General features: G+C 45.6%; 1 protein-coding gene and 1 pseudogene across 2 annotated transcripts in view; both read right to left on the bottom strand.

The window, feature by feature from the left end:
* Positions 1 to 14524, bottom strand: part of PIK3AP1 (phosphoinositide-3-kinase adaptor protein 1) — a 127672-nt gene that overhangs the window by 19690 nt on the left and 93458 nt on the right. For both annotated transcript variants that reach the window (XM_011951203.1, XM_011951204.1), the window contains 5 exons: positions 14054 to 14149; positions 12358 to 12555; positions 8907 to 8972; positions 5804 to 6009; positions 1761 to 1833 (listed from right to left, as the gene is read on the bottom strand). In XM_011951203.1, coding sequence (XP_011806593.1) covers positions 1761 to 1833; positions 5804 to 6009; positions 8907 to 8972; positions 12358 to 12555; positions 14054 to 14149 — 639 coding nt within the window. The remainder of the gene's footprint in view (positions 1 to 1760; positions 1834 to 5803; positions 6010 to 8906; positions 8973 to 12357; positions 12556 to 14053; positions 14150 to 14524) is intronic.
* Positions 6330 to 7186, bottom strand: LOC105518297 (annotated as a pseudogene).

Raw genomic sequence — 14524 nt, 5'->3', positions numbered from 1 at the left:
CAAGTTTTTGCCCAAGTGGAGCTTCTAGTAGGAGGGAGATGGGGTGTTGGACCATAACCTTGAGGACAGAAACCTAAGATGATTCCAGTCTGTGATATGTGAAAAGAGAGGACGCCAGGGAACAGGAAGTGAGTCGTGGAGGGCTACTCTGGAGAGAATGGCAAAGAAGGCCTCTGATGAGGAGATGCTACACTGAACTCTGAAGGATGAAAAGGGCCGGAAGGTGAAGATATGGGGAAGGGCAGGGGAATGGCAAGTGCACAGGCCCTGAGGGAGAAATGCTCTTGGCTTGTCAGAGCAATAAAAAGGAGTCCAGGGACTGTGGCACAGGGTTTGGGGGAGAATGGAGGATGAGCTCAGGGGTCAGATCACATAGGGCCTTGTAGGCTGTGAGCAGGAATGTGATTTTACCCTGAGTGGGACAGGAGCCCCTGGAAGGCTTTCATCAAGGGTGTAGCATTATCTGATTTTTAAATTTTTTAAACATCATTGGCTACGATGGGTTAACTATAGAGACAAGAGTGAATATGGGGAGATGACTGAGTGGCTACTCTCTTAGTCTAGTCACGAGATGATATGGCTTGGCTGCAGCAGTGCCATGGGAGATGGTTAGAAATGACCAGATTTAGGATGCGCTTTGGACATCTGTGGACTGCTGATGGCTTGGATGAAAGAATGAGGTGATAGCAACCAGAGACAGAAAAAGAGAAGTGCCAGATAAATGGAAGGAGTGGTAGGTCCCACATACACTTGAACGAGTAAGGAATACCATGTCCTAGGGTGGTCCAGGAAGGCGTTACTGAGAAGGGACTGCCAGGGCTGGATCTTGCAGCCCAGTAGTTTTCATACAGATAAGAAGGAAGAGGCATGGCATGAGCAAGGGGCCCATGGCAGGAGAGAATGTCCTGTTTGGAGACCAGGGTGTTACCAGTCCCACTAGGTTCATGGGAAGTCAGGCAGTTGATGGCAGCTGGAGAGAGACTGTGGAAGCTGTGCACAAACAGACCTAGATTTTAACTTGGTTCTTCATGTAATAGGGCTCCATCCATTCAAGATCTGAGTGCCTCTGAAAGCCTTCTCCTGCATGCTCCTCTTACTGTAAGGTTGGCCTCGGTTAATCACAGAGGCCCACTATTCCAGAGACTCTCTGTGGGAAGATGCATTGTGGGTAAATGCCAACTTCTTGCTCAGGGATGGTGGTGCCACATGGCTGGCACAGAGGGTAGGCTTAAGGGGAGCGGGCCCAGTCCATAGTGTGCACCACTGGAATTTGTAGCCCTGCTATTGCACCGTGGGAGCCCTGCTACACCCGGGGCATGGGCTTCTGAAGCACTAAATGGTGTGGATCCAGATGACGCCATTGCTAACCAGAATCAGAAACAGACACCGTGTATATGGGATTTTTCCTTTTTCTGCTTAAAAAACATACATCCTCCTAACTGCCAAGGGGAGAGTGAGGGGCCTGCAGAGGAAGTATCACCATCCTCTTTGAGTGAAAAGGTGGAAGGATGCAGAGCTGAATCCACTTATTCACTTCTGTGCATGTCTTATGTATCAGGTACCAGATTGTTTACAGAATAAATAAGATATAACCATTGTGCAAAAGGTCTTTATAGTCTAGTGGGGGACCCAGAACTGTAAAGAGTGTGACGAATGCTGGGCAAGTGCTCTGCCCACTCAGGCCACAGCCAAAAGGAGAGTCAAGGACAACAGATGACAGCAATGTCCCATACAATGCAGCACCCTAGGAAGCCACATACCTGTCTGCTTTCCTGATTTTTGCTTCTCTCTCTGTCTTCGGGTGATGCTGTCTCTTAGCCGTTTAAGATTTTCCTGGAAAAAAATTGTTTTTATTAATTAATTTATTTATTTATTTTGAGATGGAGTCTCACTCAGTTGCCCAGGCTGGAGTGCAGTGGCGCTACCTCGGCTCACTGCAAGCTCTGCCTCCTGGGTTCACGCCATTCTCCTGCCTCAGCCTCCCAAGTAGCTGGGACTACAGGCGCCAACCACCACGCTGGGCTATTTTTTGTATTTGTAGTAGAGATGGGGTTTCACCATGTGTTAGCCAGGATGGTCTCGATCTCCTGCCTCATGATCTGCCCACCTTGGCCTCCCAAAGTACTGGGATTACAGGCGTGAGCCACCGCACCCGGCTGGTTTATTTTTTAAGTGTACAACAGAATGATACCCTCTGGGAATGAGAGTTTCTTTCCGATTGTATGCTGTTTGCAGGGTATATCACATTGCAGTCACATTTACAGCATGCAAATGAGGCTCAGTGCATTCACAGTCAGACCCCAGAGAAATCCAAATACTCACAGAATCTGTGCCTGAAGAGATGCCGTCTCTTCCAGAAGAAACTGTCTTTCCTCCCCTCTGGTTCCCAGCTCTGTTCTATACGGCCCCTCTCATGTATGCCTCTTAGCCCGGCTCACAAATACTCCACAGGTATTCCCGTCTCTGAGACTGTGTTCTCACATCACTCCCCTGACCTTCAGGGATGCTGGTTCCTCTCCATGAGTCTGGATCAAGGCCCACTTTCTCCCTGATGCCTCCCAAGATGCTCCAGCCCTTAGTGACTGCCCATGCCAACCATCCAGCACTTGGGCTACGCTGTCTCATCGTGTGTGCACACTCTTGTGCCTTGCCTCTTCGAGATACTGTGAGCTCTCCAAGGTCAAGAGACCAGGTCTTGTACCTTTCCATAATCCTGCCATCTGGTCCATTGTAGTCATTCAATAAATGTTGAATCGATTTATTCAATGTGAGGGTCAAGATTGTTGCTATTTTAGTCAATTAACAATAATCCCAAAGTTAAGTGCCTGAGCATTCTAGGGAAAATGTCCAGACAATCTGGCTGCAGCAGAAGGTTCATGTGGGGGAGTCGCAGGAGGCCAAACGGGAAAGGGGAGTTGATCTGCAGCTGCAGGCTGAAGAGACTGAGCTGTGTCCAGGAGGCAGCAGGGAAACATTGAACACTGTGAGCCTGTCATGGCTCTAAGGTTCCAGTCAACTAGAGAAGAAGGAACGGAGGCCAGCAGACCTTCCTGGAGACTATGGAGTATGCCAGATGCAGGCAACAGAAGCTGACATGGGGATGTGGCTGTGGGAATGGAGAGACAGGAGCAGATGCAAGAGGACAAATGCCACAGAGCAGACCAAGCAGGACACGCCGCTGGCTGGGTGTGCAAAAGCAAGGGAGAAGGCCAAAGAGACTCTGAGGTCTGATCTCTGTCTCCAGGAGAAGACAATGTGATGAGCACAGAGAGGGTGTTGGGAAAGGAAAGCGGCCTTGAGGGATGGTTTGTTGTTAGACATGCTGCGAGTCTGGGACACCTCACAGGGACAAAGCCAACTGGTGGCTGGAAACGTGGAACCAGAGACACAGACTGCACAGAGAAGGAGCTGAAGGAAAGCTTCAGAGTCCACTTGTAAGAGGGCGACATGAAGGAGACAGAGCAGTGGACAGAGAGGCAGAGGAAAAGGAAGATGAGGCCTCCACCCAGAAATGTCTCCACACCACCAGCCCCTGGAGGGGAGATACTCAGGAAGTGCCCGGAGGCTATCAGGACCAAACAATGTGAGCCCCCATGGGCTGGGCTTCTGCCATATTAAATATGAACCCCAGTTGTCTGCTACACCCAAGAGTTCTGGGCCAGTTCACGGGAAAGGAAGAGATCTCTTGGATATAAACAAAGAAAGACATGGCACATGTATACCTATGTAACAAACCTGCACATTGTGCACATGTACCGGAGAACTTAAAGTATAACAACAACAACAAAAAAATACTTGGAAAGGATTTACCTTTCTGCAACAATGGACTGGTACATACAAGTTGATGATAATGATAAGGCACATAAATTATGTTCCCACTGGAAACCTGCCCTGTCTACCCCTTCTCATTTCCTTTCAACTTATCCTCAAACTACTTTAGCTGAGAAGCTTTTCAGCAGACTAAGTTAGTGGTGGCTTATACCTATTTATATTTGTATTAATTGCTTACAGATTATACTTCATATTAGCAATTACATTACACTACAAGAAAATGTAAAAAAAAAAGAAAGAAAAAAAGAAAGACAGCTAACATTTATTATGTATTTACTATGTGCCAGTGATGCTGCTTATAGTGGCTTATATCACCTAGACCTCCCGCTTCACATTACAGAGGTGGAAAAACAGAGGCACAGCAAGGTCAAGGTCATCCAGCCACAAATAGCAGAACAAAGATGTAAATTCAGGCTGCCAGCTCCAGAGCCCTGGCTGTTCTTAACTACTGTGCCACGTGGTTGCACAACTTGGCAAGGAGCAAAAAGACATTGTTTAGCCAGGGCCAGCCTTTTCTCAGCAGGACTGCAGCCTCCTGGGGGCTCCTGAGTGAGGAGCACCCATGATTCCTGCATTCAGCTCTCCAGAGTGCCCTCCCACCCTTCAGGCCCCCAAAGGGAGGGAGGCATCTGGCAGAGCAGGTGCCCCTGTCTTAAGGAGCACTAAGAAAGCAGAAGGTATAGTGAAGGGAGCACAGGGTGAGAAAGGGGAGATTTGAATCTTGACTGCCTCTTTGCCTCTCTGAGCCTCAGTTTTCTGTAGAACAGGAGGAATAATACCTATTTCATATGCGTGTATGAGGAGTGAAAGAGGTCAGGTCTATTTAATGTTGAACACAATGCCTAACATAGCACTGTCAGAGGTCAGCAAATGCTGCCTGATGACACGTTTCCCCACTCTTCACCACTAATCCTGTCCCAGAAGACAGGCTCCCATCTCAGCCCTGGAGGGATGCTGGTATGTCAGATAGCGTAAGAACAGAGATTAGAATACACACCACCAGGGTCTATGGCCGTACCACCCTGAACGCACCCAACCCCATCTGATCTCTGAGGGTAAGCAGGGTCGGGCCTGGCTAGTGCTTTGAAGGAAGCAGCCTGGGGAGGTGGAGAGAGAAAGCAATAGTAGTGCCAGTCCTGACTCGGCCCCTCACTAGGAAAGTTGCCTTGGATGTGTCCCTTAACCTCCTGAGCCCCATTTCCTCCTTTTTAATACAAAGGCATTGGTGGACTAAGAAGGAACTTCCTAATGTTGAGTTTGAGATTTTTTATTGTTTTTAATTATATATCGTGTACACTTTTGATACAGGTATGGAGTTATATTCTCATAAAAGCTTCAAACTATACAGGTAAAGCAAGAGTCTCCTCTGACATCCCAGTCCTCCAATCCCAGTCTTCTCCTGAGAGGTGGCCCCTGGAATAGGCCTGAGGTAGCCATTTCTAGATCTTTGTCCTTGCATTTATATACATGTCCACAGAAATACAGAGTTTGTGTGTGGAGGTGTCTGAGTTGTTTTAATTTGGGTGGTTTTGCATCTGCAACTTGTTTTGTTCATTTAATCATATTTCTTGGTAGTTTTCCAAGTTCTCTTTGAGTGCTAAAGTGTGATAGTTATGAGGGTATTTGGCAGTAGGAATAGAGAGAGGGACTCTGAAAAGAAAAAAGCTGGAAAGCAGAAGCAGGGAGCCAAATGCAGAGAGACACAGCAGCAGAGTTAGTGTTTATAGCTGAGTCTTTGTTCCTGATCTCAAGCCTCATGGCACCTAGAAAAGCTACCCAGCTCTCAGCCAGGGAGCCATGTGGTTACAGACCGAGGTGACACTCATACACACTCACTGGTTCACAATGAAACTCAAACATTTGCAGGCACAGGTGTCATGTACAGCAATACACAAGACAGCCATGGCCCAGCCCTCCTCCACTGTCAAGTGGGGAAATAGAAATGAAACAAATTCCATACGAAGCTAGTTACCTGCTGGAAACGAAATGACTCCGATCGTTTCTTCTGGTTGAGCTGCCACTCTTTGAAGTGGAGTACAGCCTCATCCACGTTGACAATGCCCAGCTTCACCTGCTCCTGGAGGGTGATAAGCTGCCGCTGGCCTGGTGTTTTCATCCCCGCAAAAGGGTCATATATACTCGACTGAGGCCTGTCCCTCCATGGTCTGACAGGCGGCCCTGGAAAGGATGGCAAAACTCAGCTTGACAGTTCCCCCACTGGGGACCGCTCACCAGAGGCGTAGGGTTAATGAGGTTGGTCACAGGCTCAAGAGGATTCATCTCAAAAGAACAATTACTTGTGGCCAAGAAGGGGGAGATACAATATAAAATCAGAGAAGGGGGAGATACAATATAAAATCAGGGCAGAAGAACGCAGCTAATAATTCCAAAGCCTATCACACTAAAGCAGACAAGGCTGCAACATTTAAGGGAGGTGTGAAATCTGCTGACTCTCCCAAGTCTTAATTATTATTACTATTATTTTTAACAGACTTCATTCATTTCATTTTTCTTATATAAAAACCCAATGTTGTAACCACAGCTGGAACCTGAGTCTTCTGCTTAGAGACTCTGGTGTGGGTCTTGAGAGACGGTCAGTGAATTCCTGGTAGGGAAATTTGGTGAATACAGTCTCTTTCCAGAGGTCAGGGATCAAGTTGCTATCGGTCTTAGAGACGGCATCAAAGGTGGCCCAGGGTGGCAGTGCAGTCCCTGGCCAAGGTGTAGCAGCCATCAGCAGCAGCTTCTTGGGCACAGAGGCCAAGATAATGCTAGTGCCCCTGGGGACAGGGATAAGGCACACCAGCACAGAGCCAGTGACCTGTCACGTTGCAAAAGCCGGCGTGGAGCTTGCTGATCTTGTTCCCCCTGTAGCCTCTCTGTGTAGGTCCAGTGGAGAGCTTGGCTGGGATGATGGTCCCTTGGATGGTAGTGGCTAACCCCTTGGAGTACTTAATACCCAGACAACATGGCCACTGTAGTCCTCAAAGGCAACAAACACCTTGAACCTGGTGAAATGCCCAGCATGGGTCAACTTCTGTGTCAGCATAATCTTCAGAACCCCATTCGTGAGAGATGACCCCAGGAAAAGGTCAATGATCTTAGACACCTTGATGGACAGAGAGAAGAGAGCTCTCCCAGGACTTGATCTTCATGTCTTTGGCCAGGTGGTCTAACTTAGTGATAGGTGTCCACTCCTTGTTCTCAGCCTTACCTCCATGAACTCCAGAGCCTTGGCCCCAGCCACAGCCACAACCTCAGCCTGAATGTCACTGCCAAAGCCTCCAGGGAGGCCATCACAGTCTCCCATTCCAGGACCCCCAGGCTCTTCCACTGCATCAGCATCACCCACCATTTGGTGTTTTCTTGAAGAAGCAGCCAAGTCTTAACTACTGAGATGCCTTTAGACAAGCATTTCTCAACCTTGGCACTATTGACATTTCGGGCCAGGTAATTCCTTACTGTGTGGGTGCGTCCTATGTATTGTAGGATGTTCAGCAGCATCCCTGGCCTCTACCCATTAAATGCTAGCAGCACCTGCTTCTTTAGTTGTGACAACCAAAAATTTCCCTTATATTGCCAAATGTTCTTTAGGGAGGGGGTACAAAATCACTTCCAGTTGAGAACCACTGCTTTAGACTTCAATCCACACCCAGAAGAGAATATACTGGAAGAGTTTAGCCAGGATGCTTCTCTTAGCCCCACTCTCATCCCTCACTGTCTCTAAGCAGCATGGGGCACGGTGATTGTGGACCCATGGGCATGAAATGCCCCAGGAGACTGGAACATCAGTGGAATCATGACCCAGGCCCAACAGCATCAGGTATAAAGTAAGTGCTGGCTTCCAGCTGGCTACCCTCGGGTTGTTCCTGTGCCAACCTCTCTTCCACATTACAAATTCACAGTTCTCTGCTTTGGAGCTTCTAGAGAAATACGAAGCCAACCCTCATCTCTCTCCAGGCTGTGACTCCAGTTCTGTGGGGAATGAGCTATTCGCAGCGACCGTGGGGCCACTGAGGCAACTTGATGTTTCACTCAATTCATATAAGGCTATTTGAATCTGAATTTCTCCAGCAGGACCCCATTTGGGTATTGTGATTCAGGGATATAACATGAAAAATAAAGAGAAATGGCTTCACCAGTGAGTACTGAAAAAGCCTCAGAGACGTTTATCTATCATTCTGCCCAACCACTCACTATCTGTCCACACACACCCACACAGCCTTCTCCCAGGTCTGCCCTTCTCAAGGCTCTCTTTAATGGTGTTGGGAGACGCAGTGGAGGAAAAATCAAAATGCACAAGCCAACCAGTTCCAGTCTCCCACTACCAGAGCCCTTGTGGGATGCCTTCAAATGCTTACATGGTGTCATGGCTACTTTTCAAAAGAATCCTCAATGGGATAATACTGAGTGTTTCTGCTTAGCACATGGAAAGAGCACTTAGCTCCTCAAACTTCCTTTACAACTGTTTAGAAAAATGAGACTTCCAAGTTGTTCCCCAATGGCAAGCAAAATACCTTTTAAATAAAAGTTGATTCAAAGTATAGTTTAGCTAGTATAGATAAGGTAAGTAAACAGCCCAGCAAGACTGTATCATTAGGTAAAGACTGGGTGCTGGGCCACCTACTTTCATCCTGTTGGCATCAACCTCCATTTTTAGATTATACTTTTATGTGCTTTATGGACACTTTCCACTAATTAAGGTCCTTTGTATGACCAATTTGTACAACATTGTAGAGGACCCTGATCTCTTTCCCTTCCCCTTTACCATCAGTACAAGACTCTCAGACAGTGCCACCCTAAAGTATCCTTGGATCTTTCTATTGTATTTATTTATTTATTTAATTTAAGAGACAGGGTCTCACTATGTTGCCCAAGTTGGTCTCAAACTCCTGGCCTCAAGTGATTCACCCCCTTCAGCCTCCCAAAGTGCTGGGACTACAGGTGTGAGCCATGATGCCTGGCCTAGATCCCTCTATTTTTCAATGCCAAGGAGCTATTGTTACACTTGCAAATCACTGACCTATGAACACTTCAACCACACAAAAGTTCAGTTCATATAACATGTGGCTTACCTTTCCTGAGGCTCTCTGAGGAAACGTAGAAATTCCCAGGCCGCTCTTGACTTTTTTCTGCAAAAACTATGAGATAAACAATATTCTGATTACTGAAAAATTATCAAAATCCAGTACAAAATAATAATAATAATGAATCCATACCTATACCACCATATGTGGTTCTGTAAATCAAAAGTGTAGAAAGAGGCAATTAATGAGAAGGACTAGGAATTGTCAAGTGATGGCAGACTAAGCAGACACAATCTCAAACTAGAAAGACAAAGCTAGCCAGAGGATATGATCAGCATTTACAAGCTCATTGAAGAAAACGGTAATGGGAACAAGAACATGTGCCTGGACTCCTGAGCACCTGAAGCTAGCCATGGAAAATGTGAGCCTTAAAATTTGAGAATAAAAGGAAGTACCACTTAAAATGCCAACTAGTGCCATAAGACAGAACTCTAAGCAGTAGAATAGTAAAATGTGTGCACAGCTCTAAAGAGATTAACGGATCATCACACACCGGGTCCTATTGTGGGGAGGGGGAGGGGAGGGATAGCATTAGGAGATATACCTAATGTAAATGACGAGTTAATGGGTGCAGCACATCAACATGGCACATGTATACATATGTAACAAACCTGCACATTGTGCACATGTACCCTAGAACTTAAAGTATTAAAAAAAAAAAAAGATGAGGTCACTTATGAGGGACAGATTCATGAAGGTTAGGAGAAAAAACTGGGGCATGACAAAGGCTCACTTAATGGTAAGACGACATGGTGATTATGGCTCCCTGGGCTCTGAAAGAGGCTCTCTGAATCCAAATACTAACTCTGTGGCTTGTGAACCACATGATCTTGGAGAAGTGGCTTGACCTCTTCCTGTCCCTGTTTCTTATCCGTAGAATGAGGATGATAATAGTTCTTACACTGGATTGTGATGAGGATTAAACAAGTTAATACATGGAAAGTGCTTAGAACAGTGCCTGGCCCATGTAAACACACTAAGCGTTAGCTTTTATTATCATTATTCATATCTAAACTTTGAGACTGTTGCCAATAGTCAGCAATACCTTGGCATGCTAGTTAACCCAAGTGATGTCTCTACAATGCCTTACAGTTTATAAAGTACTTCCTTCTGTATTATTTCATCTGACCCTCACAATAAGGCAGAGTATTAGTATGTATTATAAGGACATGTATTAATGGGACATGTCCTTATAAGGACATGTATTAATCTATATGTGTATCATTACAATACCCATTTTATAATGAGGAAATTAAAGCTAAAAAAAGGGTGAAATGGCCTGGACATGGTGGCTCACACCCATAATCCCAGCATTTTGGGAGGCTGAGGCAGGAGGATTGTTTGAGCCCAGGAGTTCAAGACCAGCCTGGGCAACACAGCAAGACCCTGTCTCCCAAAAAAAAAGAAAGGTGAATTGACTTACCCAACATCCTATGCTGAACAGCTGGAAAATGAATGAAAGAGCTGAGAGATGAACCCAGGTATTCTGGCCTCCAAGCCGTTGCCCCTTTTGTCATCTCCTGCCTCTCTCCTTTCCTTTGCTTCTCCACAGTTTCCTAGCAAGTCCATCAGGGCTCTTGAGGAATCACCTGTGCCCCTGTCCAAACACATCCCTACAAGGAGCCATGCCATCAATACTGTTCCCTACTCCCTCCGCTATTTAGGAATTACCAGCATATATTTGCACGCTTCTTAGATTGAGTTCTCTCAGAAGCAGGACCCGAGACAAGGATTCAAATGCAAGTAGTCTATTTGAGAGGTGATGGAGGTGAGACAGGGAAGTGGATGGTGCAATAAATGGTGGGTTAACAAGCAAGTTACACTGCAGGCAACCTAGGAATCACTAGAACGCAATGTAGAATGCACAACTAAGAATTCTCCCACCAGAGCGGCAAGTAAGCTTGGGCACCGATCCATACCTCCTGTCAGGCACTGGTTGAGGGCAGCAACTCTGTGTGTTAATTCCCCAGTGCTTTCAACCTGTCCTGTAAGAGGGCAGAGAAGGCTCCAGGTGCCAGAGGAAGCCCTCAGGCTGAAAGACACTGGTGCTGACAGGTAGGGTCCAGCCAATGAGCACTGAAATGCAAAGAGCTAGGGGACATGGGCAAGGAACCAACAGTGTCTGCTGCTCATGCCAAGGAGATGATACCCAAGAAGACTGTAGGCAGGAAGCACTGACAGCACCTGGCAGTACGTAATATCTCACAACTGTATTCCTACCCAGTTCAGGGTTGCTGGATTTCGCAAAACAAAAATGTGTGTACTATTTGGGACATACACTAAAAACTCATTTGCCATTTATTTGAAATTCAGAGTTAACTAGGCATCCTGTATTTTATCTGGCAACCCCAACCCAACTACCTAGGGCTCTGGGTGAATGCTATCTTCCCCAATTTATGATTCCCTTTTGCCACACCTCCAACCACATGATGAGACCATTGAAAAACAGAATATAGTTCAGGAGCACAGATCTGGCAATTTTTTTTTTCTTTTTCAGACAGGGTCTTGCTGTGTTGCCCAGGCTGGAGTGCAGTGGCTCAATCTCAGCTCACTGTAACTTACACCTCCCAGGCTCAAGCAATCCTTGAGCCTCCTGAGCAGCTGGGACTACAAGTGCGTGCCACCACACCTGGCTAATTTTTTGTATTTTTTTGTAAAGACAGAGTTTTGCCATGCTGCTCAGGCCAGCCTCGAACTCCTGGGATCAAACAATCCACTTGTCTCGGCCTCCCAAACTGCTGGGATTACAGGCATGAGCCACCTGTCCTCCTATTTCTAATAGTCTTATAGTACTTGTAACCATATTATTGCAACCAAGTCCAAAAAATAGTGAAACTAACAATGCTATCAGTATCTACCTAATGTCCCGGGGATAATTATGAAAAAGTCAAAACCTTAATTTTTAATAACATGGGTAGATGGACAGCCTCGCATAGTGTCTAAAAGCCAGGGCTGTGAAATCAGACTCCCTGAGTTCAAATTTTGACTTTGCTATGCAATGGTTGAGTGACCTCTGTAAAACCTCTATTTCCTCATCTGTAAAATGAGACAATAATGGTCCTTACCTAATAGGTTATTGCAAAGATTAAATGGCATGTTCCAGATAGAGTATTCTTGATAGATTTCAATAAATGTTAGCAATTCAAAATTAATAATATCAGGAAGGGTCTCAGGAGATAAAAATGTATCAGGGTTCTTGTTTACCTGCCTTTGCAACTGTACATAAATACTTTCAGGAAGGCTGGCACTCACTCTGGTCATTACTCCTATTCTAGCTTCAAAATCTGTCCCAAGATATGACCCCATCTCCTAGGGCTGGTTGAAGACCATTTAGAAGGGGATAGTCTCTGAGCAATGGTTCAGAAAACCAGGTCATCCAGGAAATCCCTGTTGAGAAGCTCCAAAGACCCAGCTGGACATTATTCCCTGTCACACTTGCCTTTACAAATGTATGGTTCGTTGTCAGGCAGCTGGTGAGCACCAGGGGCAGTGGTCTCTGGTCTGGGCACTGGGACAGGGGGCCTGCTGGCCAGGTCCATGGAAAAGGCATCATCATCATCCACCATGTGATAAACATCTTCTTCCTGACCAAGATGGCACTGATCTCTCTCCAGATTGGTCATTTCCATGCTGTTGCCTAGAAATGCAGAGAAAGGTGACTGAAAGCAGTGGCCAAACAAACTGGTTGATCGCCAGTCATAAAAGCAGAGTGAGGGACCCTACCTTGTTTCCTCAGTGCTGCCCCCTGGCAAAGAACTTTCCCCAATATCACTTCCTGTATCATCTGCTCAGAACACCACACAAAGCAACTGAGAAAACACTCGTGTTACCTTCATTGACCCAGTGATGCAGTGAAAGGACAGGAGCACAAGGATTTATCATCTCTGTTTTACTGCTGGGATTCAGTTATTCATCCCATTAGAACTAGGAAAAGTCCTAGATAGGACTAACTGTCAAAGCCCTAGTTAAGAAAGGTGGGGCATTCACTGCCAACTATCCAATGAAAGTGGTACTTCTTAAAAGGGCTTAAAAACAGACTGCCCAGGACTCCCCTCTCAGGAAAACTTTTTGTTCCAGAGTTGGGGTCAGCACACATTTTTTTAAAGATCCAAACAGTAAATATTTCAAGGTTTGCAGGCCATAAGGTCTGTTGCAGGGACTCAACTGCTCTTGTGACATGAAAGCAGCCATATACAATACTAAATAAATGGTCGTGTTGTGTTCCAATAAAACTTTATTTACAAGACAGGCAAATGGCCAGGCTGTGGTTTGTCTACCACTGCTTTAGAGTTTTTCCCTCCTCTTCACTGTGAAAACTACTTTTGTCCCCTTCTGAGCCCCCTCCTCTTAGCACTCTGCTTTCTGTATCTACTTGATCAACAGACTGCACCATACATTGTAAACAACTGGACAGGGTTAAAGAATTACCCATGCAACTTAACATCCTTCACCTTTGAAACCTTCAGTAATAATAATAACAATAATAAATCTTCATTAACTGCTTGTTATGTGCATGGTGGTGCTCTGACACCTTAATGCGTAATAACTCATTTAATTATCACAACATTTATCTCATTTTACAATGGAGGAAACTGAGTCCCAGAGGAGCTGAGTAACTTGCCTAAGGTTTTCCAGCTAACTGGATGGGAAAATTGAGAATAGATCAGAGTTTATGTTCCTAACCACTATACAACACAGCCTCAATTTAGTATCTTTGTATATATTCGCCTCCTTCACCAGCGAGTAAAGGCTCCTTGAAGGTATTGATCATATCTTATTTTTCTTTGTATCTCCAGCCCCAATATCCAGAACAGTGCTTTGCACATAGTAAGGACTCAATACATTTTGGCCAAATAAAAACAACATATGCATTTTAAAAGAGGTCTTGCTAGAGGCAACTTGTTTACCCAAACAAGTGGCTCCACTGGTTGGAACTCCTGGCCCACCTCTAAAGGGCTGATGGGGGAGCTCACGGTAGAGGGGTCAGGGGAGGCAGAGTGCCTCTATTCACATCACATGCCATGTATGCCGCAGCCCATTCCTTGAGGGGAGCAACCCTTATAAAGAATCAGACAATGTCTTGCATTTGTTTCTCTGTCACTCTTTTGGCTTCCCTGCTCATGGCTATGACTTACCTTCTAAAAACTTGCGGATCATAGAGTCCTTAGTGGCCCGAGAAAAACCATCTCCAGGGATTGGGTTAGATGTACTGGCCTGAAGCATTTCAACATCTAGATGGAAAAGGAGACTAAGATTTATACATTGTTCTCCTCCACAGGCAAGAAAGTTTTTACAGATGGAACTATGAGGTTTGGCAACTCTCTTAAGAGATTCAAGCATTCATCAATCTATCCATCCCTCCATCCATCCACCTACTCAAGAAGGACACCCAGTAAGTGTGGGGCATGAAAGAGAGCAACGTGCACAACCCTCAGGTTCTTCCTTGCCCCACAGGTCTCAAATGGTAAAGATATGCTCATTTGCATTTGAAATAATAGGTTCAATTTTGAAATACTACATTGTCGCATTGTTTATTACAGAAAAAATGGAAGCAGGAATAACAGGGAATAAATTGTGTTTTATATATATATAAATATATATAAAAT

Source organism: Colobus angolensis, unplaced genomic scaffold (genome assembly GCF_000951035.1).
Source record: "Colobus angolensis palliatus isolate OR3802 unplaced genomic scaffold, Cang.pa_1.0 Scaffold316, whole genome shotgun sequence".
In the NCBI taxonomy this organism is placed as follows: domain Eukaryota; kingdom Metazoa; phylum Chordata; class Mammalia; order Primates; family Cercopithecidae; genus Colobus; species Colobus angolensis.
Note: the sequence above shows the minus strand (reverse complement) of the source record. Positions and strands in the feature narration are given on the sequence as shown.